Genomic DNA, 23,914 nt, shown 5'->3' on the forward strand with positions numbered 1-23,914 from the left:
TAAATACGACTGAATGAATGAAAGAAAGTGCTCTGGACATAGTAAGGGCTCAATAAATACAATTGAATGAATGAATGAATGAAAGTGCTGTGCACATAGTAAGGGCTCAAAAAATATGATTGAATGAATAAATGAAAGTGCTGTGCACATAGTAAGGGCTCAAAAAATATGATTGAATGAATAAATGAAAGTGCTGTGCACATAGTAAGGGCTCAAAAAATATGATTGAATGAATAAATGAAAGTGCTCTGCACATAGTAAGGGCTCAGTAAATATGATTGAATGAATGAATGTGCTCCGCACATAGTAAGTGCTCATTAAATATGACTGAATGAATGAAAGTGCTCTGCACATAGTAAGCACTCAATAAATACGATTGAATGAATGAAAGTGCTCTGCACATAGTTAGAGAAGCAGCGTGGCTCACTGGAAAGAGCACGGGCTTTGGAGTCAGAGGTCATGGGTTCGAACCCCGGCTCTACCACTTGTCAGCTGTGTGACTTTGGGCAAGTCACTTAACTTCTCGGTGCCTCAGTTACCTCATCTGTAAAATGGGGATTAAGACTGTGAGCCCCACATGGGACAACCTGATTCCCCTGTGTCTACCCCAGCGCTTAGAACAGTGCTCGGCACATAGTAAGCGCTTAACAAATACCAACATTATTATTATTATTAAGCACTCAATAAATACGATTGAATGAATTAATAAAGGTGCTCTGCACATAGTAAGGGCTCATTAAATACAATGAATGAGTGAAAGTGCTCTGCAAGTAGTAAGGGCTCAATAAATACGATTGAATGAATGAATGAACGTGCTCTGCATGTAATAAGGGCTCATTCAATGTGACTGAATGATTGAATGAAAGTGCTCTGCATATAATAAGGGCTCATTCAATGCGACTGAATGAATGAATGAAAGTGTTCGGCACATTTTAAGCGCTCAATAAATACGATTGAATGAATGAATGAAAGTGCTCTGCATATAGTAAGGGCTCAATAAATACGATTGAATGAATGAATGAATATGCTTTGCACATAGTAAGGGCTTAATAAATATGAATGAATGCATGAATGAATGAATGAAAGTGCTGTGCACATAGTAAGGGCTCAATAAATACGATTGAATGAATGAACGAATGAAAGTGCTGTGTACATAGTAAGGGCTCAATAAATACGAATGAATGAATGAATGAATGAATGAACGAATGAATGAATGAAAGTGCTGTGTACATAGTAAGGGCTCAATAAATACGATTGAATGAATGAACGAATGAAAGTGCTATGCACATAGTAAGGGCTCAATAAATACGAATGAATGAATGAATGAATGAATGAATGAATGAATGAATGAAAGTGCTGTGTACATAGTAAGGGCTCAATAAATACGAATGAATGAATGAATGAATGAACGAACGAATGAATGAATGAATGAATGAATGTGCTGTGCCCATAGTAAGGGCTCAATAAATACGACTGACTGATTGACTGACTGAATTTGTTGGTATCGAGGCTTAGAAGAGCGCTTGGCACATAGTAAGCGCTTAAGAAGGGCGCTGCTGAGGAGGCAGGGTGGTGGGGGCGGGCGGGCAGGCGGGCAGGCGGGCGTTCGTCCGTCCGTCCCTGCGGGCTCCTCCCCCGGCCTGGGCGGCTGTGGCGCCTGCGCGCTGAGCCCCTCGGCGGCGCCGCGCCATTTTGCCGGGGTTTGAATGTGAGGCGGAGCCGCAGCGGCAGCGGGCGGCGCCGGGTACGGTCTGCGGCCGGGAATCACCTCTCCAACTCCCGCTCTTCCCACCAGGTGAGCGCCGGGGCCGGGAGCGGGGCCGGGTCTCGGCCGCCCGCCAGCCCGGCGGGGAGTCGGGCGGCAGGGAGGCAGAAGGACCGGCCGGGAGAGGCTTCCCTTTCCCTCAACGCCGGGGGGGGGGGGGGGCGCGGGCGGCGTGTCCCGGCCCGGCTTCCGTCGCCGCCCGCTTGGACGCGGGGCCTAAAGGCGGCCGGAGGAGCCGCCGCTCAACCGAACGTGCTGGGCCCCGAGGGCCCGCCCACCCTCGTCGTCGGGCTGAGGGAAGGCGGCTCCTCATTGGCCCGTCGCGCGCGTCACTCCCGCCCGCCCTCAGCACGTTAGGTTGGAGGGCGAGGCCGGAGACCATGAGGGATTCGCCTCTCCCCACGCAGCGTCGCTCGGGGACTGGGATAATAATAATAATAGTAATAATATGGGGATTTCTTAAGCGCTTACTGTGTGCCCAGCACTGTTTTAAGCGCTGGGGTAGACGCGAGGTCGTCAGGTTGGCCCACGTGGGGCTCCCAGGCTTCATCTCCATTTTAATAATAATGCTGGGATTTGTTAAGCGCTTACTATGTGCCCAGCACTGTTCTAAGCGCTGGGAGAGACACCAGGCCATCAGGTTGTCCCACGTGGGACTCACAGTCTTCATGCCCATTTGAATAATAATAATGCTGGGATTTGTTTAAGGGCTGACTATGTGTCCAGCACTGTTCTAAGCGCTGGGAGAGACACCAGGCCATCAGGTTGTTGTTAAGCGCTTACTATGTGCCCAGCACTGTTCTAAGCGCCGGGATAGACTCCAGGCCATCCGGTTGTCCCACGTGGGACTCATAGTCTTCATCCTCATTTTAATAATAATAATGCTGGTGTTTGTTAAGCGCTTACTGTGCACCCAGCACTGTTCTAAACGCTGGGATAGACACCAGGCCATCAGGTTGTCCCACGTGGGACTCATAGTCTTCATCCTCATTTTAATAATAATAATAATGCTGGTGTTTGTTAAGCGCTTACTGTGCACCCAGCACTGTTCTAAACGCTGGGAGAGACACCAGGCCATCAGGTTGTCCCACTTAGGACTCATAGTCTTCATCCCCATTTTAATAATAATAATGCTGGGATTTGTTAAGCGCTTACTATGTGCCCAGCACTGTTCTAAGCGCTGGGATAGACTCCAGGCCATCAGGTTGTCCCACGTGGGACTCATAGTCTTCATCCCCATTTTAATAATAATAATGCTGGTGTTTGTTAAGCGCTTACTGTGCGCCCAGCACTGTTCTAAGCGCTGGGATAGACACCAGGCCATCAGGTTGTTGTTAAGCGCTTACAATGTGCCCAGCACTGTTCTGAGTGCTGGGGTAGACACTAGGCCATCAGGTTGTCCCACGTCGGACTCAGCTACATTGCCATTTTAATAAAAATAATAATGCTGATATTTGTTAAGTGCTTATTATGTGCCCAGCACTGTTCTAAGCCTATGTGGGGCTCAGTCTTCTTCCCCATTTTAATAATAATGCTGGTATTTAAGTGCTTTCTATGTGTCCAGCACAGTTCTAAGCGCTGGGGTAGACGCAAGGCCATCAGGTTGTCCCACGTGGGGTTCACAGTCTTCACCCCAATTTTAATAATAATGCTGGGATTTGTTAAGCGCTTACTATGTGCCCAGCACTGTTCTAAGTGCTAGGGTGGACACCAGGCCATCAGATTGTCCCATGTGGGACTCAGTCTTCATCCCCATTTTAATAATAATAATGTTGGTATTTGTTAAGGGCTTACTATGTGCCCAGCACTGTTCTAAGCACTGGGATAGACACGAGACCATCAGGTTGTCCCACATGGGACTCACAGTCAAATGCTGGTATTTGTTAAGCACTTACTATGTGCCCAGCACTGTTCTAAGCGCTGGGGTAGACACAAGGTGATCAGGTTGACCCACGTGGGGCGCTTAGTCGTAATCCCCATTTTACAGTTGAGGGAACTGAGGCCCAGAGGAAGTGAAGTGACTTGCCCAAGGTCGCACAGCAGCATGTGAGAAGCAGCATGGCCTAGTGGACAGAGCACGGGCCTGGGAGTCAGAAGGTCATGGGTTCTAGTCCCGGCTCTGCCACTTGTCTGCTGTGGCACCTGGGACAAGTCACTTCACTTCTCTGGGCCTCACTTAGCTCACCTGTAAAGTGGGGATTGAGACTGTGAGCCTCACGTGGGACAGGGACTGTGTCCAACCTGATTTGCTTCTCACCACCCCAGCTCTTATTACAGTGCTTGGCACATAGGAAGAGCTCAACAAATACTGTAATTATTAAATACCTCAATTATCACAGTAGACAAGTGGCGGAGCCAGGATTAGAACCATGATCTTCTGACTCCCAGGCTTGTGCTCTTCCATATATATATATATATATAAATGTGTGTGTGTGTATTGTATTATATGTGTATGTAGTATTATATGTGTATATAGTGTGTGTGTGTGTATACATATAATAATAATGTTGGTATTTGTTAAGCGCTTACTATGTGCCAAGCACTGTTCTAAGCGCTGGGGTAGACACAGGGTCATCAGGTTGTCCTACGTGGGGTTCACAGTCTTAATCCCCATTTTACAGATGAGGGAACTGAGGCACTGAGAAGTAAAGTGACTTGCCCAAAGTCACACAGCTGACAAGTGGCCAAGTGGGGATTCGAACCCATGACCTCTGACTCCAAAGCCCGTGCTCTTTCCACAGAGCCAAACTGCTTCTCGCGCGTGTGTGCATATATATAGTGATTATATATGTATATAGTGTGTGTGTGTATGAGAGAAGCAGCGTGGCTCAGTGGAAAGAGCCCGGGCTTGGGAGTCAGAGGTCATGGGTTCGAATTCTGGCTCTGCCACCTTTCAGCTGTGTGACGGTGGGCAAGTCACCTAACTTCTCTGTGCCTCAGTTTACCTCATCTGTAAAATGGGTATTAACTGTGAGCCTCACGTGGGACAACCTGATTACCCCGTATCTACCCCAGCGCTTAGAACAGGGCACTGCACATAGTAAGCGCTTAATAAATAGCAACATTATTATTATATAGTGTGTGTAAATATGTATATAGTGTGTGTGTATATATATATGTATATGTAGTGCATATATATATATAGTGAGGATATATCTTCACTATGAGAAATGCCTGGACCCTCCGTGTACTATTTAGGAATACCAAACTGTCTCCTTTTTTTCCCCAGCTCATTAGTGAGAAGGGTCTTGAGGTGCCCCTCCTTGTAAGCTTGTGGTGGGCATATCTGCAGCTTTTTAAATTACATCAGTGTCTGTCTCTTCCTCTAGACTCTGAGCCCGCTGTGGGCAGGGAATGTGTCGGTTATATTGTACTCTCCCAAGCGCTAAGTCCAGTGCTCTGCACATAGTAAGCATTCAAATACTCAAATGGAAGCAGCGTGACTTAGTGGAAAGAGCAGAGGTTTGGGAGTCGGAGGTCGTGGGTTCTAATCCCAGCTCCACCACTTGTCAGCTGTTTGACTTGGGGCAAGTCACTTCATTTTTCTGTGCCCCATCTGTAAAATGGGGATTTAGACTGCGAGCCCCTCGTGGGACAACCTGGATCATGTTGTATTTACCCCAGCGCTTAGAATGGTGCTTGGCACATAGTAAGGGGTTAACAAATACCATCATTATTATTATTATACAGTTGGCTACTGATTGGGTAGGGAACATGTTTACCGACTTTGTTAAATTGTACTCTCCCAAGCTGTTAGTATAGCGTAAGTGCTCAATAAATACAATTGACTGGTATCTTCCTCCACCCCTATATCTTTATGAGTACAGACACCTCCCACCCCTTGTCTGCTTCCTCAACTATGTCAAGAATTAAGGCCCAAACCACAAAACCATTTTAAAATCACCTCACTAATTGCACATCACCCCATTTTATTTTCCCTTTACTAAGTCATCCTTGCATGCACTTACTTTTCCAATCTGTAATTTATTTTATTGTCCATATCCCCCACTAGATGGTAAGTTCAAGTGTGTAGTCGAATGCTCTGCACACAGAACAAACTCAGTAGCTACTGTTGTTACAGGAACATGAGATTTATCTCTAATAATTGTGGTATTTGTTAAGCGCTTACTCTGTGTCAAACACTGTACTAAACGCTGGAGTAGATGCAAGATAATCAGGTCCCACATGGGCGCACAATCTGAGTAGGAGAGAACACAGGTATCGGATACCCATTTTGCAGATGAGGGAACTGAGGCCCAAAGAAGTGAAGTGACTTGCTCAAAGTCTCACAGCAGGTAAGTGGCGGAGCTGGAATTAGAACTCAGGTCCTTCTGACTCCCAGGCCCATGCTCTTCCCACTAGGCCACGCTACTTTGTTCATGCTTTCTTTTTTTGCTCCCCATAGCTGATTGAGTGGGGAGACATGGTTGGGGGAACCTCCCAAGAGCTACATGTGGCTTAGGGAGTGATGGTTAACTAATAAGGAATAGTCTTGAAAGTGCGCCATTCAGCATCTTCTCTCAGAACTCTTTCTTTCTGCCTTTTTTCTCCCCTTTCTTGCACTGATAGTAATGTCAAATGAGCTCCTACTAAATGCAGAAAACACTGATATACCCTGAAGATGTCAGAGGGAAGAAAATATGACAAGCGCTAGTATTCTCTAATAAGTAAAGCCATGTGCAAAACGAGGTATTACAACAATGACAGAAACATGCCAGTCATCAATTAGCGATATTTATTGAGCGCTTACCACATGTAGAGCACGCAGAGACAATGCGGCAGAGTTGGTAGATAGGACAGGAATTTAAGTATTTTGTGTAGCTCCTGTTGTCTCCCTAAAGCCTGGAAGTCACTAATGTGATTGACCCAGGTAACGCCAGTCATAGCAGTCTGAGAAGGCTTCATGGAAAGTAAAGCTTTGAAGGAGGGGCAGGATAGATAGGTGAAGAGAAGGGTGTTCTAGATAAAAGCAGGAGTGAAAAATGGGATTGTTGAAAATATAGGTAACTTGAGCTGGGTGGGAAATCACAGGAAGGTGGCGGCTATGTAAGAGTAGGGTTCATTTGGTGTAGAACTGTAAAGCACCCTGATCATGTGTTGATTAAATCCTAACAATAATTGGAAATCCCCTGATGTTTGCGGGAGCGAAATGACCAGAACTCCCCTTGAGGAAAAAAGTACATCAACAATGTGGAGAGGGAAGGAGGGACATTTTCAGACCCGAGTGGGAATGAAATAACTCTAGCAGTCAATTTATTAAGCGTGTTCTTTCTAACCACTTTGGGAGGTGATTGTGAAGCTAACTTGGATTTCAGACGTTAAGATCAAATGGGAAAGGATTTGGAATTTTATTAAAAAGTATTGTTTATGGGTTATTTTGTAAGAAAAACTGAACAAGGGGCATATGAATGATGATTACTTCTGAGGTGATGCCAAGTGGAATATTTTTCCAATTTTTGACTTGACTGCAGTTTTGCTAGATGTGGAAGGTAAATATCCATGCTGGTGAATATTAAGAGATTGGAGTGAAATGTCTCCTAAAAGCTCGCAGATATTTCCTTAAGAGTTCATGAAATATAGTTTTCAAGTGAAAGGTAGTTTTGTTTCCTAAAATAGATGATTTGATAGTTTTTTTGGCATTGCTCTCTGTGAATTAGTTTGGTGCCTTCAGGCCCAAGGCTGCTTTGGAAAAGCTTTGTAGCTTTCTCATTCCCCATGCTTTTTTTTTTCTTTCCAAATGTATGATTATTTTTAAAGATTCACACTGGTAATGGTGGTGGCATTCTCTAGAGTAAAAGATGGAGGAACCAGGTATGTTTCCACTGGGACAGTGGGTGCCACAAGTGAATGGACATGTGGAATATGTGGAATATTGTTCTGCCTATGAATAGCTGATCCATAACACCAGTAACTTCGGTAAAGCTCATTTACCCTCTTCCACCTACAGTGTGTGGAAGCCGGGTATGAAGCGTGTGTTTATAGACTATATGTTGCTGGTTTTGTCTTCTTGTTGGATTGGAAATCGAGGCTGCTCCATTTGGGGATAAATCTCTTTGGTTCTAATTACAATAATGTGCACACAGTTGACATACCAAAAATATTCACTAATGAGGAAGTTCTGAATGAAGACCAATTAGGAAGCCTATTTCAGCACTTCCTTTCAATCAATCAGTCCTTTGGGGTATTTTTATTATCAGGCTTAATGGAAAATTCAGAGATCGGTTGTGGGTGAGAGACAACTTAAGAACAACTTAAAGTACAAAAGGCTTTGGAAATGAGAGGCAAACTTTCCACTTGCCACTTTTTGCAGTTTGCCTTTGAACCTCCTAACCACTGCCTATTCCATTCCCCCAGTCTTGAACGTCCTCTGCTTCCACAAATCTTTCACCATCAAAAGACTTTTAAAAGTTCCCTGGGAGTGTCTGTTTATTATTTTATTATTCTCTCCAAACAATTTAGTACGGTGCTCTGCACATGGTGAGTGCTCAATGAATAAGGTTGAATGATTGACAGCCTGTCCAGTCCCCACACTTGCCATCAAAAAGCAACCACTGTGTATATCTGTTTACCTCCCTCTAGACTGTAAGCTCACTGTGGGCAGGGAATGTCTATTGTTTTATCATACTCTCCCAAGCGTTTAGTATAGTGCTCTGCACACAGTAAGCGCTCAATAAATATGAATGAATGAATGTTGGCGGTGGTTGTACTGGTATTACTGAGTGCCCAATAGGTGCAGTAAAATGTGCTGAGTACTTGGGAAAGTACAACCAAGATGGGGTACATTCCCCGCCCTCCAGGATCTTGCGTTCTAATGCGGGGAGGCAAACATAAAAATATTTGCAAATTGGGTAAATCAGAGTAAATGAAACAGAACAATCGATTAAACAGAAATTAAGTGCTGAGAGTGAATATAAATGTGAAAGTGCCAGAGGTGACTGATGGGTGGTGTGATTTGAAGCATTGGGAGTAAATCAGGGAAGCCTTGTTGGAAAAGGTGGGATCTCAGGAGGGCTGTGGATGTGGGAAGACCTGCGGGTCTGATGGGTAGCAGAGTTTCAGGCCAGGGAAGCGGTACAAATAAGGGGGGCAGTGGGAAAGTCGAGAACAAGGTTTAGTTAGAGGGTTATCTAGAAAAGAATGAAGAGAGGAACCTAGGGAGCCTCAGATGAAAAACTAGCTGTTATGTAAGATGGGGGTAGTTGGTGAGGAACCTTGAAGCTGATGGTGATGTTGGGAAGAAAATGGAGAAGGAGAATTTTGAAGAGAGACTGTAAATTCCCCCTCTTGACTCTAAGCCCATTGTGGGCAGGGAATGTGTCTGATATTGTACACACACAGTACACACTCAAATATCACTGATTGATATAAGTGAATTTTGAAACTACTTGACCTATAATCTGGATTTCACCCTCTTTGCTCTTCTGAGACCTCACCAAAAGCTTCAGCTGACCTCTTCCTGGCAAAATATCATGGCCCTTTTTCTTTTGTAGTCATTCTTGACTTGCTTCACTTGGGTGACCATTCTCTCCTTAGAAACTCTCCATTCATTTATTTATTCATTCATTCAATCGAATTTATTGAGCGCTTACTGTGTGCGGAGCACTCTATTAAGTGCTTGGGAAAGTATAATAAAACAATAAACAGTGACATTCCCTGCCCACAATGAGCTCACAGTCTAGAGTCGGGGAGACAAATATCAGTGCACATAAATAAAATTACAGCTATGTTCATATATAACCTCGGATTTACTAACACAGCCCTAGTTTTTCTCCTACCCCTCTTACTATGTTTTCTCAGTTTCCTTAGCTGATTGGTCTTCCTCTCCTCACCCTTTGATTGTGGATAATCTTGCCGGGCTCAGGTCAGAGTCCTCTAGTCTTTATTTCCACTCTCCCTCTCTTGGAGCAACTATCCTATTAGAATATAAGTTCTTTTGATTGGCAGGGAATGTGTCTTGAATTTTAGTTTTATTTTACCAACTGCTTCGTAATGAACCACCAATGGGAGCTCAAAAAATATCATCATTGCTACTTGGAGAGCTTGTCAACCTTAAGTGGACAAGAGAAGCAGCGTGGCTCAGTGGAAAGAGCTCGGGCTTGGGAGTCAGAGGTCATGGGTTCTAATTCCGGCTCCGCCGCTTGTCAGCTTTGTGACTTTGGGGAAGTCACTTCACTTCTCTGGGCCTCAGTTGCCTCATCTGTAAAATGGGGATGAAGACTGTGAGCCCCATGTGGGACAACCTGATCACTTTTTATCCCCCCAGCGCTTAGAACAGTGTTTTTCATAGTAAACGCTTAACAAATACCACCATTATTATTATTATAAATTCCATGCAAATAACTCCTAAGTCTACATCTCCAGGCCTGACTTCACATCTGCTCTACAATCTCCTATTTCTAACTCTTTTTGAGAACTTTAATTTCCGTGTCTTTCCAGTGCCTCTGTCTTACTATTGCCAAAAACTGAACTCCTCTTCTTTGTCTCCCCAATAGACTGTAAGCTAGTCATGGGCAGTGTGATCTAATGGAAAGCTTATGGGCCTGGGAATCAGAGGACCTGGGTTCCAATCCCAGCTCTGCCACTTACTGCTGTGTGACCATGGGCAAGTCACTTCACTTCTCTGTGCCTCAGTTCCCTCCTCTGCAAAATGGGGCTTTCAAACCTGTTCTTCCTACTTAGACTATGAGCCCCATGAGGGACATGAGAGAAGCAGCATGGCGCAGTGGATAGAGCACTATCCCAGATCTGCCACTTGTCAGCTGTGTGATCTTGGGCAAGTCCCTTCACTTCTCTGTACCCCAGTTACCTCATATGTAAAATGAGGGTTGAGACTGTGAGCCCCGTGTTGGGTACGGATTGTGTCCAACCCGATTTGCTTGTGTCCAGCCCAGCATAGTACAGTGCCTGGCACATAGTAAGCGCTTAACAAATACCATAATTTATAATTCAGTCCCTTCCTTTCTGGCCTTACCACCTTACCAGAAAGAACCCATGTCTGGGAGCCAGGAAGACCTGGGCTGTAGTTCCCAGCTCAGGCAAGTCTCAATCTCTGCCTCATCTTCCTGCCCTTCAGAGAGGGGATAATGATACCTACCTCTCTCTCTTGCCCTGCAGGGATGTGGTGAAATAAAGTGAGATAATTAATGTGGAAGCATTTTTGGAAGCAGAAAAGTGCTTTATAAATTTAAGGTATTGTTTTATAATTTCCCAAGGTCCTTAGCCTAATGTCTTACATCAAATAGGTGTTTAATACATAACTGTTATGAAAGAAAGGATATTAGTCTCCTGTTTTCCCCATGTTGTCTTTGCCCTAGTACTAGTTTGAGAGGTAGCAAGGTTTTATGAAAGTGGAGGAATTCATTAATAGCCTACAGGTGAGTTTCAGTGAAATAATGTCCTTGTTTGTGGATTGGCAATATTAAAACCGATTTACATTTTTTAGCAACTTTTTACTTATCTTCAGATGATAGGAATTATTTTGTTTTCATTCTTTTCATTCTCCCTTGCTCCAGGCAAGCAAACTTCCTTTTGCCCCTATTTCCATTCTTCTTTCATTCCTACCACTAATATTTTTCCAGTTTCTCTTAATTTGCCACTTTTCCCCAAATGGCCACTTTTCTTTCTCCTCAGTCTTCCTTCAATATCTGGCTCACCATAGTCAAGAAGGGCAGAGTGATAATGCCTGCAACTAAAGCATTCTTAACATAATCAGATAAAATGAAGGAATAATCCATTTAAAGAGAGGAGTGGGGTGCATTTATCATCAAATGCGAACAGTGACTAGACTTTATGGAATGGACAAAAGACAGTCAATTAGTCACCAAAACATTCTCTTCATTTTAGTTCTGCAATGATGGAGTTGAGTGACGCAAACCTGCAAACGTTAACTGAGTATTTAAAGAAGACACTTGATCCTGATCCTGCCATCAGGCGTCCAGGTGAACGACTGCATTTTGAGAGGCTTTTTCTTCCTGAAGGAAAACGAAGTAGCCTTTTGTTGATTCTTCTCTGCTTGAAAAAAAAGACTTGACCTTTTGTTTTGGCCCGAGTTTGTTTATATTGAGAAGTGTATCTGGCTGCTCAACAAGTTTTGAAAGATGCTAATTATAATGCAAAAATGTCATTTTTATGAAATGCCCTTTAGCATTTATAATCTACAGACTATCACCTTTTAGAATATACATGGTGAAACTCCCTTTTTTTAGTATTAAAGAAACTAGGACACAGATTTAAAGATTCTTTCCCAAAGGCAAATGGGTCAGTGGTGGAGCTGGTTAAATGTCAATGGCTGTATATTTTAATGTTAGATATGTTGATTTAATGGGAATTGAGGATGATTTCCTGCATTTATTTGCTCTCCAGTAGAAATGATAATGGGCCACTTAGTTGGCATCCTGAAATGCAGCGCATTCTTCACTTACAAATCTCTCCTAAATGTTTAATAGATTTTGATATAGAAAAGGCAATTTAGGCATTTCCCATAACTGAAATTTTCTTTCAGCTGAGAAGTTTCTAGAGTCAGTTGAAGGAAGCCAGAATTACCCACTGTTGCTTTTAACACTTCTGGAGAAGTCGCAAGATAATGTCATCAAAGTGTGTGCCTCTGTAACATTCAAGAACTATATTAAAAGGAACTGGAGAATTGTAAGTAGTTTAGTATGTGAATATGTGTATTTGTCTTAGCTCTTCTGTGCATTTAGAATCAAAACTCACAGATTACTGCTAAACTAATATTAAACAGGAAATAGATGGACTCTATTTGGTTTATATGGTATAAATGGATGGATTCTACAAATCTCTGGATTCTTGTTGTTACCTCAATATCTTCAGTAGGTTCAACTTCCCTAGATAACTTTGAACCTACAATATGGTTGCATTTCAACTGTGGTGTTGCTCTGGGCTTTTTTTTGTGTCGAGGGGAGGTTGAAGTTTTTTGGTGTTTTGTTTTCTTTCTTTTTGTTATATTTTAAAATAACTATAAACAGTGAAAGCATCCCAGGGATGTGCTTTGCCTCATAGGTGAAGGTGAAAATTACTATATTTCTACAATTTGCTCTGAAGATATGACTGATAATGAGATGATGTTGTGACATTAAAAGTGGGGATAAAACTAAAAGAACATTTCTCCAAGTTGTGATTGTATAATATTTTTCCAAAACTCTGATTATACTTGTAGATTGAAGATGAACCAAATAAAATCTTCGAAGCAGACAGAATAGCCATAAAGGCCAACATAGTACACTTGATGCTTAGCAGTCCAGAACAAATCCAAAAACAGGTAAAAAATGTGTAGCTTTTTTTATTGCTCATCAGGCTTATTTCATTGAGATTTTCACCTACAGATTCATTTGTTTTCCAGTTGAGTGATGCAATTAGCATTATTGGTAGAGAAGATTTCCCACAGAAATGGCCTGACCTACTGACAGAAATGGTGAATCGGTTTCGGAGTGGGGACTTCCATGTTATTAATGGAGTCCTACGCACAGCGCACTCATTATTTAAAAGGTACTGGTCTTTTTGTGTATAAGGAGGCAAAAATGAAGGTTTTAAAAAAAAGAATTCAAATGAGCTGGTTTTTATTTTCAAATGACTGCCTTTTCTAAGGACTGGTAATTTGGCCCTGAAATGGTAAAGAGAGTAGTTTATGCTCCTTTGTCACTTCTAAAACAAGAGGTCATATATCATTCCTTCAAAAAAATGATTGAAAATTCACTTCTTCCTCTAGACTGTAAGCTCACTGTGGGCAGGGAACGTGACTACAAACTCCATATTGTGCTCTCCCAAGCACCTTATTCAGTGCTCTGCACACGGTAAATAAATAAGTGCTATTAATCGATTCCATGGAGCAGTTCTGAATCTGTGTTTAGGTGAAAATGAAATCTTATGCACTCTGCAATTTGTATTTTAAATCACAAGAACTCTGGACAATGAATCATGTTTGTAATTAAAATGCAGTTAACTATTTCTGTCTCTTTTATAGATATCGCCATGAGTTTAAGTCAAATGAACTGTGGACTGAAATTAAACTTGTTCTGGATGCCTTTGCACTACCCTTGACAAATCTTTTCAAGGTATGGTTTAACTTCTTTTGGTAAGACTTTTAAAGTATTCAAAAAGGAATGCTCAAATGATTTTGTATATTTTGAAGGGCAGTTGTGCTTGCTGTATCTATCTTTGGGTGTCTTTAGAAAGCGATGGAGCTATAGAAAATGCTAGGTGAAGATACACTAATGCAGAATGTTAATGCAAGGTCAATTCTATCTTGATTGACTTTTCCCATGTTTTCTATAAATTTAATTCCTAGATTTTCCCCTTCCTTTTCTCCAGGCCACTATTGAACTCTGCAGTACCCATTCAACTGATGCTTCTGCTCTGAAAGTTCTTTTTTCCTCCTTAGTTCTGATTGCAAAACTGTTTTACAGTTTAAACTTTCAGGTGAGTTGGCTTCACTCAGTGAAGAACGAGCTCTGTTTCACCATTACCAATAATATGGCACAAAATCTTGCTATGAATTGGAGATGTATTCCTGGAAAGAAGAATTTAAAACCAAAATGCTTATAGCAGATTCAAATTTACCATTAGAATTAAGGATGTAAACCCATGAACACACATTTTTGTCTTGGCAAATTGTGAATCTCTGCATGTAAATTGGGCATGATTACAACCAGAGATTAAATCTTCTGCTTTATACATTCAAATTACCCCCCTAATTTTCCTCTACTTAGGCTCTGAATTTCAAGTGTAATGTGTAATACTGCCTAAAGAGCAAAGACCCTGCATTCTGATCTTTTTGCACCTGAATTAATGTAAGAATGTTACTTTAAAAAAGTACTTTCTTTTGAAATAGCCTCTAGATCTACAGAAAAAAAACATAGTTAATGAGGATTATAACTAAAAAAGAGATTACTACCAAAAAATAATTGATCAGAAATTTACTGAAATGCAAGGTAAACTTAAGGATAAAAAGACTTGTAAAATAAAAGGGCAAAGTAAAAACCAGAGGTGAAGGAGAGAAAGTACATGGTAAATGTAACATCCTTATAAAAGAGTTGGGCAGACTTGAGCCTCTGCCACTGGGATGAGGGCATAAGTGGAAGTATTTTCATTTTCTAACCCTGGGATGGTCCCCTTCCTTCTAACTTGGAAACCATTCCTGCTCCAGCTCAGGGAATGGAGGGCCTCGACTTATGGACCTTAAGGATCTTGGCCTCATCACCATCTTCTTCACTCAGGATTTTGGGTGGGAGACAAGCTAAAAATAGTGTCCAGCTTCAAAGAGGGGACTTGTAGCTTCTGAACCTGGTTTAAGTGCAGAGAATCCCAGCTCCTTGCCCCATGGTCTGAAATGGGAGCTAGTTGCCCCTCCATTCTCAATTAATTTTATCTATAGTAAAATAATCATATGGAAAATTTGGTAGAGTATCCCTAAAAATCTACGTTATATCTACATGGGGTAAAGTTACTTCTAGGGCTTAAATATTTTGCCAAAAGGATTTTCCCTGAAAAAATCACTTCTGCCACCCATGTTTAAATTTCTTAGCATCGAGATAATAATGATGGCAATGGCATGTATTAAGCTCTTATTCTAATCACCGGGGCAGATACAAGATGATCAGATTGGAAGAAGTCCATGTCCCACATGGGCCTCATAGTCTAGGAGGGAGAGAGAACAGGTACTTTATTACTATTTTTCAGATGAGAAAACTGAGGTACAGAACTGGAGTAATTTTGCCCATGGTCACATAGCAGTCAAATGGCAGAACCAGGAATGAGAACTGGGACGGCTGACTCAGTCAATCAACTGTATTTACTGAGCTCTTACTGTGTGCAGAGCACTGTACGAAGCACTTGGGGGAGAGTACAATATGGCAGAGTTGGTGGCCACATTACCCGCCCACAATGAGTTTACAGGCTAGATGGGGAGACAGACATTAATATAAATTAGGGTTCTGTGGGGCTGAGGGAAGGGTTAATAAATGGTGTAATTTCAAATGTAAGGGTGACAGAAGGGAGTGGGAGAAGAGGAAATGAGGGCTTAGGAAAGTCTTTCTAAGGAAGAAGAGGCTTTGAAGGTGGAGAGAGTGATTGTCAGATATGAAGAGGGAGGACGTGGCAGGATGGTGGCGAGAGGTCGGCTGCAAGATAGATGAGATTGAGGTACAATGAGTAGGTTGGCAGTAGAGGAGTGAAGTTTGAGGCCTGAGTTGTAGTAGAGTAGCAAGGTATGAGGTAGGTGGGGGCAGATTGAGTGTTTTGTGGCCTATGATAAGGAGTTCCTGTTGCATGTGGAGGTGGGTGGCCAACCACCAAAGGTTCCTGAGGAGTTGGGGAACATGGGCTGAACAGGTTTTGTAGAAAAATTATCTAGGCAGCAGAGTGAAATATGGACTGGAGTGGGGAGAGACGAGAAGCGGGGAAGTCAGCGAGGAGGATGATGCGTAGGCAAGATGAGATAGGATAAGTACTGTTACAGTCCTGTGGCCACACAGCACAGGATGAAAATATTACAGGCCAAAGCAGAAGGCTCGGTCTATTACAGGGGTGGACATTTGGGTCCCCTTCCATAAACACGGGTTCTACGAGGAGAGAAGGTCCTTGGTTTCCCCACATAAATGAAGCCACTGTTGATATGATTGCCTTTTGAATTTTGCATCTCAGAAGAATCATGTCGTGAGCTTCTCGGGGGATGTGTTCTGTTGATCAGGTGCCTGTGATAAGCCTCTCTTTTGTCTCATCTGAGACAGTTTGTGGTGGGAGGAGAGGTAGCTGATTGAAGAGAGCACCTGACCATTTTACTGTAGGTTGTACTGTAGGTAGCTGGGTTCTAATCCCAGGTCCACCGCCTATCTGCTCTGTGACCTTGGGCAAGTCACTTCACTTCTCGGTGCCTCAGTTGACCTCATCTGTAAAATGGGGATTGAGTCGGTGAGCCCCACATGGGACAGGGACTGTGTCCAACCCGATTTGCTTGTATCCACCCCAGCACTTAGTAGAGTGCCTGGCACATAATAAGCGCCTAACAAATACCATAATAATAATAGCATGCTTTGGGATGTACAAGGTAAAAATATGGCTTTCAAATGATAGTATAGTAACCAAGGAGTTGAAACTTGCAAATAGAAATATAATCTTAATGAATATATCAAACCCAAACGATTGCTAAATTGGCCAAAGCAAATAGTAATGTGAGCTGAGAAAAAAGTTAGACTTGGGGTGTTTGGGGTGTTTCATTAATTTGTCATACTATCAAATTCATGCATAAGCTTCCTTCTGTGTTTTTTAGGATCTTCCTGAATTTTTTGAAGATAATATGGAGACATGGATGAACAATTTCCATAATCTTTTAACTTTAGATAATAAGCTTTTGCAAACTGATGTAAGTATCGTGTGAAGCTCTCCATTTGTCCTACGCATATTTTTCTCTAGCCTGAGTTGCTGCATATCCACCAATTACCCAGAAACAGTATGAGTCGATGTACATAAAATTAGAATTTGTCTGAGGCAGTGCTCTCAAATGGTTTTGTTTTGTTTCAAGCATTCCACAGAAAACCCCTAGTTTGCTTCCATCTGCGGTTCTCAGACTCCTTTACTAGACCAAAAGCCTCCCCTGTCACCCTGTCGGGAGAATCTGGGTCCTAGAATGGAAGGTTGTAGGTTTGAGGATGATAGAAGGAGGAGTTGGGTAGCACTGGGGAACATCTGAGGGCAAAGGAGGAGAAGGAGACTCTGAATCAGAGCCAGACAGCGGCAGAGTCATTTACTGGCGGGCGGGAGAGGAGGCCAAATTAGACCAGTGGCTGTGAACTATGGCAGTTCTTCAGGGTATCTTTTGTTGCTTCACTTGCTGTCTGATCAGATTGGAAAGAGACTCTTTCTTTCTTTTTTCCACTGAGTTTTTTTTTTCATGTCTTTCCAGTGGGAGAGGTGCTCTATTGTAAAATGTAATGGCGCTTTCAATTACCAGTAAAGTGTGAGCAGCATTTACTGATAGGAGGTTTGTCATTATTTTAGACAGTATTCTGGAACTAGTAAGATTGAGAAGTCAATTTATACATTTTTCCAGGTGGTGGAGTTAAATCACTAGGTTATTGCTGCTATAAGAGAGGGTATTTTAAATGGGCAATTTTTGCAGCATCACTTCTTGAGTATCTAAAAGTTAATATAAAATGAAAATAGTCCACCTAAGCTGTTTCTATCTTGAATGGCTGGCTAATCAGATTTAAACATGTTTTACATCTTTCTAAGAAATGTAACCTACTTGGCTTTGCACTTTATCTTAACTGTATTAAATTGCTCTTTACTGTGTCTCTTAATTTTCATGATAGTATTGATGAAAGTTTCAGGTTTGAGTTCTCAGTTTTCTTTCACATGAGGATGAAGAGGAAGCTGGTTTATTGGAACTGTTGAAATCCCAGATTTGTGATAATGCTGCTCTATATGCTCAAAAATACGATGAAGAATTCCGGCCATATCTGCCTCGTTTTGTCACAGCAATCTGGAATTTGTTAGTTACGACAGGCCAAGAGGTTAAATATGATTTGGTAAGTTGGTGATTAGAAAATGCGATAGGTATTGCTCTTTCAAGAGGCAAAAATGCAGTTTTAAAGTATGTATTTTTGTGTTTTGTTCCAGTTGGTAAGTAATGCAATTCAATTTCTGGCTTCAGTTTGTGAAAGACCTCATTATAAGAATCTGTTCGAGGACCAGAACACACTGACAAGTATCTGCGAAAAGGTTATTGTTCCTAACATGGAATTTAGAGGTAATTATCACTTTAGAATATGAATGTAGTTCAGGGGGTGACTAATTTCTAATAAAAGCATTTGTAAACCAAGAGGGATAATCTCTTTTAGATTGTTCCTGTAACAGCTGTTCACTTTTAGGATATTCCATCTAAATTCTTAATTTGCAACTAAAATCTGGTGCCTGCTTCGTTGCCTTTTCCCTGTAAGTTTAAGAGTTGAAGAGGATAGTGGCAGCAGCAGGAAAGCACAGTTGAGCCTACCCTTTCCCCTCTATGAGCAGCCCCCCTCATTGTTGGGTGTTAGAGAGACCATCGATCCAGCCAGCACTAAGCGCTTGGGAAAGTACAATACAATATTGTTGGTGGGCATGGTTCTTGCAGTCAATTTCCAGCTGGGAGAGCTGTTGGCTCCAAAGTGGCTCCCCTCCCCAACCCCTAGAACCTCGAGAGTGGTCTCATCAGCTCAAATAGCTTTCCCACTTCTCTGATGAATTTGGCATCCTCACAGCGATTCACGGGGGTCATGCGTTATATAGGCCTATTACGTTTTGTCGTTGTCAGTTCCGAGCACGCTCCGCTCTCTAATCAGTCGATTGTATTTACTGAGTGCTTACGGGTTGGAGATGACTTGACAGCATAAGATGACACTGTGCAAAAGCAAATGCACTTCAACTTACATTGCAGGGTTTTGATAGTATTTGTAATTTTGTAATAGTTGCTGCATAGGCCATACCAAAGGAAGGTTTCCTCTCTTCCAGTAGTTTGCATCTTAATGTAAATCGAGTTTTAAGTTGAATCAAGCTAAATAGCAAATTCGTAAAAGAATAGAAATTTGGGTCATTTGGTCCCGAAAATTGATTGAATTGCTTTTAATTGAAACGTCCTTTTTGGAATTTAATACTGAAGCTAGCGTCTGTTTACTCATTTGACGGCACTTGTTTCTTATGAAGCAAAACCACAGTTAGGAGTAGCAAGCCGCACTGACGGGTCCGCCATAATTGGTCAATTCCCTTTTTGTAGCTGCTGACGAAGAAGCCTTTGAAGATAATTCTGAGGAGTATATCCGAAGAGATTTAGAAGGATCTGGTAAGCTATCTTTTCGTCTCCTGATTTCTCTTGAACTCATTTTCTCACTTCTATTCTGTGCTGTTTACTGTCCCATTAATACTTGACCAAAACTGAAAGATGTTTGCAAATTAGAATGTCCTGAAAATGTAGATCTGTGACAACATTCATTTATTTTGAAAGTGTCTCTTCTCACCATCAAACTGACAGAGAATGAAGATCTTTTAGGTAGCCATAGGGTTGCTTTAACCCTTGGGCAAAATGGGCAGGTGCCCAGAGCTCACTGTGTGCCCTGTTGGGGTACATACAAATTAATTAGGTTAGACACAGTCCGTGTCTTACATCGGGTTCAGGGTCTTAATTCCCATTTTACAGATTAGATAATTGAGCCACAGAGAAGTGATGTAATTTGCCCAAGGTCACACAAGTGGCAGAGGCAGGATTCGAACCCAGGTTCTTCGGACTCCCAGGCTCGTACGCTAGCCACCAGACCATGCTGTTTCGATCAGTGCTAAATGCCATGGGAGAAGCTTTCAGATTTGAGTTCACTAGCAGTATCAGAAGTGCTATTTACTGGAGGTTTCTTGTTAAAATGCCAGATAATGCAGTTCTTAAGTGTATTTAGAAACTTATAGTATGTTATCAACCAGGCAGCTCATCTTGTTCTTTACTTTTGAAAATTGTTTTTAATTTTACAGATATTGATACCAGGCGTAGAGCTGCTTGTGACCTAGTACGAGGTTTATGCAAGTTTTTTGAAGGACCTGTGACTGGCATTTTCTCCGGCTATGTTAATTCCATGCTGCAGGAATATGCAAAGAATCCATCGGTCAACTGGAAGCACAAAGATGCTGCCATTTACCTTGTCACCTCTTTGGCATCAAAAGCCCAGACTCAGAGGGTGATTACCTCTTTATTTACTCCTCTTAAAAACCAGCTTAACAACCCCCCAAGTCCAGAAATCAGACCACAGGCTAGAAGCAGACCAAGATTTCTTGACTCAATGGCTGAGGCCCAAGGCTTCCTTGGGAAAAAAAAGCCCAACCTAGTTGTTTCCAGCCCAAAAGGGGATTTGCAACTGCTGTTTGTAATTTTGGTAGTTGACCTATTAATCAGATTCCTCCCAGAGGCTGCCCTCATCTGGATATGATGATATGCTAATTGTTACTGTGATGTTTATTCCCATCTGCAAAGAACTAGGAATGAGAAACTTTTTGTTGGTTTTGCCCAGAGATTATCCTTTCAGTCAGCTCCCTTCTAATAATAATAGTATCTGTTAAGCACTTGCTATGTGCCAGGCATTATACTAAGCAATTCATTCAAGTGTATTGAGTGCTTACTGTGTGCAAAGCACTGTACTAAGTGCTTGGGAGAGTACAGTACAACAACCAACAGACACATTCCCTGCCCACAACGAGCTCACAAGCTTTGGGGTAGACACAAGCAAATCAGGTTGGACACAGTCCCTGTCCCACGTGGGGCTCACAGTCTCAATCCCCATTGTACAGATGAGGAAATGGGGCACAGAGAAGTGAAAGGATTTGCCCAGGGTGACCCAGCAGGCATGTGGCAGAGTCAGGATTAGAACCCATGACATTTGGACTCCTAGGCCCACACAGTAGATAAGCCATGCTGCTTATGAAGAGGGAACTAGTTGATGAAAAGTGGATCTTTATCAGTTTAAACTGGAGTCTCTCCCAGGGAGCAGCAAGTTAAAGGGGCAGGCTCCAAGAGAAGAGAGAAATGTATAATATGCAGTTGCTCAGCCCACATCCCATTTCTGGAGATTGGCTGAGTGTGCAGTTCCAGAAGTATTAAATGTTGTCCCCACAGATATTTGGTGAGAATTGTTTTGTCCTGGGCAGATTCTGATCTCAGTTATCCCCTGGAGAAAATCCTTATAGAAATCCCAGTCACCTCATAGTCTGGTGGCAGAACTGATTTATATGCCTTAGTGTACTGTAATAAAAACTGGTAGCACTTCTGAGCGTATTCTAATGATAGCATGATAATGCTGCATTTGGACTAATGCCTGAACGGGACTAATTAAATATATATATTATGGCCTATCTACACTTGCCTGCGTAACACACTTCAGAAATCACCTAGGCAACTGTTCTGGTGTTCATTCTATTTGCTTGACTTTCCTTTCTCTGATGATAATGATACCTTGAATTTGCCAAATCAGTCGAATGGGAGTATTTAATAGCATTTACTCTTTGCAAAATACTGTAATAAGCTCTTGGGAGAGTACAAGAGAGTTAGATCTATTTCCTGCTTACTGAATGCTTACTATGTGTAGAACATTCTACTGAGCACTTGGGAGAGTACAGTATAACAGAGTTAGCAGTTGTGGTTCGATCCATGACCCCTGGAAAGGGTGTGAGCACCTCAGGTCTTCGTTGACTCTGAAGTGGCAGTAGGTTGGGGGAAATGAGAGATTAATCTGGGAAAACCTCCTGCAGGAGACATACTTTCAGAAGGGCCTTGAAGATGGAAAGAGCAGTGTCCTAGCTGTGAAGCAGAAGGATGGGACTGAGAGTTCAGTGGCAAGAGAAATGATGAGGTACAGAAAGTAGGTTGCCTTTGGAGAGCGAAGCCTGTGAGCTGCGTGAAGTGAGAAGAGTGGGGATCAGGGGAGAGAGCTGATGGAGTGCCTTAAAGCCAGTGGTCAGGAGTTTCTGCTCGATGCAAAGAGGAATGGATAAAAATTAATTATGGTGTTAATTATAACTAGTGGTTATTGATAACCATAGTTGCCCTCCTTGACCTTGATTTAGGGATGGGCTGTTTAAGGCTTATAATTTTCATTCTAGTGACCCATTCTGAGACACTTGTCCCATAATATATTCAAGTTTTATCCCCATTTTACAAATAGGTATCTGAAGTACAGTCGTACAGCAATCAATCTTTCGATCTAAGGTATTTTTTGAGCACTAGACTTAATTCTTGAGAGAGTGTAAGACTTAGACATGATCCTTGACTCCATTACTTGTTCACACTGCCCCACTATGGCTCTCGATGTTGATTTCATTGGTCTTAAATTTATTTTGTTTTTCAGCATGGAATTACACAAGCAAACGAACTTGTAAATCTTACTGAATTCTTTGTAAATCACATTCAGCCAGATTTAAAGTCCACTAATGGTAAGCAAGTGTGGTTATTTTTTTTCCACGTGTACCTTTGCTTTTCCCCCCAAAAAATTATTTCCATCATAGGTTCAGTATTCACTGAATCATATTTATTGAGCCCTTCTGTGTGCAAAGCACTGTACTGAGCACTTGATTATTAGTGCCTTGTCGTGCATATTCGTGTTTACAGAAATGATTTTTTTAAATAACATTGCATAGATCTTTTTGTGATGTATGCATCATGAATAGTTTGTCCCTGCAACATTTTACCAACACATTTAGTCAGTTGATTTTATTTATTGAACAGCTGATGTGTCTAGGACAGTGTATTAAGCACTTGTCAAGAGGAGTAAGTTTGAAATACTGCCCTCAAATCTTCCATCTAACAGGAAATACTGTTAGTCTAATTTACAGACAGAGAAAGGTGAAACTGGAAATGGATATTTGGAAAAAGAAAGTGCTTTAATTGTAGGGTTTGTCAGTTGATATGTACAGGAATGCTGTGGGTGATGGGGAGTACATGAGGGCTGGGGTGGGAGTTGGAAGGATACAACCTGAGGAAGGAAAGAATAACCAAGGAGAGCTTCCTTGAGGAGGTGGGGACTTAGAAGTAACTCTGAAGAGAGAGAGCATTGTGATCCAGCAGGGATGAGAGGAGAGAGAGTTTCACACATGATCAAGGGATCAGAGATGGGAGAGTTGGGGATGAGGCCCAGCGATATTTGTTTGGAAGAAAGCGGAAGGAGTGCTTCAGAGTCAGGAGTCAGAGGAATTTCTGCTTGCTCCAGAGGAGTAGGAAACCACTGAAGTTTTGTGGGAACTAGGGAGACGTGCAAAATGACAGCTGGGGAAAAAAAAGATTCGAATAGCCAAGTGAAATAAGAGGAGAGAGGCCGGAGGTAAGGAGACTAGTGAGAAGGCTTAAAGTGACATCTAGACAAGTGGAAAGGAAAGGACAGATCCAGTGGGTTTTATTTTTGACTTTGGCATTCTAAGACTAGTTAGGCACTAGTTTATGAGAACCAGCCTCCCTGCATTGCTTCTTGAGATGGGGTGGGGCTAAAGCCAAGAATGAATCTCAGTCAACACTGCCTCAGTGGTCCACAGGTTGTATCCCTAACATCAGTGTTGGGAAGCAAGGGATCAATCATCATCAATATGGTCTTTATCTCTGTCTCACACTTTGACTGAATTAATTGCTCATTAAAC

At 42.1% G+C, this 23,914-nt stretch overlaps 1 protein-coding gene across 2 annotated transcripts in view; it reads left to right on the forward strand.

Moving 5' to 3' along the window:
* The first annotated feature begins 1,673 nt into the window (after positions 1-1,673).
* The window catches only part of CSE1L (chromosome segregation 1 like), a 36,138-nt gene continuing 13,897 nt past the window's right edge, over positions 1,674-23,914 (forward strand). Inside the window, exons 1-13 of one of the 2 annotated variants that reach the window (XM_001506684.5) lie at positions 1,674-1,795; positions 11,609-11,703; positions 12,267-12,409; positions 12,942-13,043; positions 13,125-13,270; positions 13,746-13,836; positions 14,093-14,200; positions 17,049-17,141; positions 18,139-18,306; positions 18,398-18,527; positions 19,530-19,595; positions 20,273-20,475; positions 22,636-22,720. In XM_001506684.5, coding sequence (XP_001506734.2) covers positions 11,616-11,703; positions 12,267-12,409; positions 12,942-13,043; positions 13,125-13,270; positions 13,746-13,836; positions 14,093-14,200; positions 17,049-17,141; positions 18,139-18,306; positions 18,398-18,527; positions 19,530-19,595; positions 20,273-20,475; positions 22,636-22,720 — 1,423 coding nt within the window. In that variant the 5' untranslated portion in view covers positions 1,674-1,795; positions 11,609-11,615. Of the gene's footprint in view, positions 1,796-10,931; positions 10,955-11,608; positions 11,704-12,266; positions 12,410-12,941; positions 13,044-13,124; positions 13,271-13,745; positions 13,837-14,092; positions 14,201-17,048; positions 17,142-18,138; positions 18,307-18,397; positions 18,528-19,529; positions 19,596-20,272; positions 20,476-22,635; positions 22,721-23,914 lie in introns of those variants that run through there. The other variant, XM_029070451.2, reaches the window with a different exon arrangement.

This window comes from Ornithorhynchus anatinus, chromosome 8 (assembly GCF_004115215.2).
Source record: "Ornithorhynchus anatinus isolate Pmale09 chromosome 8, mOrnAna1.pri.v4, whole genome shotgun sequence".
In the NCBI taxonomy this organism is placed as follows: domain Eukaryota; kingdom Metazoa; phylum Chordata; class Mammalia; order Monotremata; family Ornithorhynchidae; genus Ornithorhynchus; species Ornithorhynchus anatinus.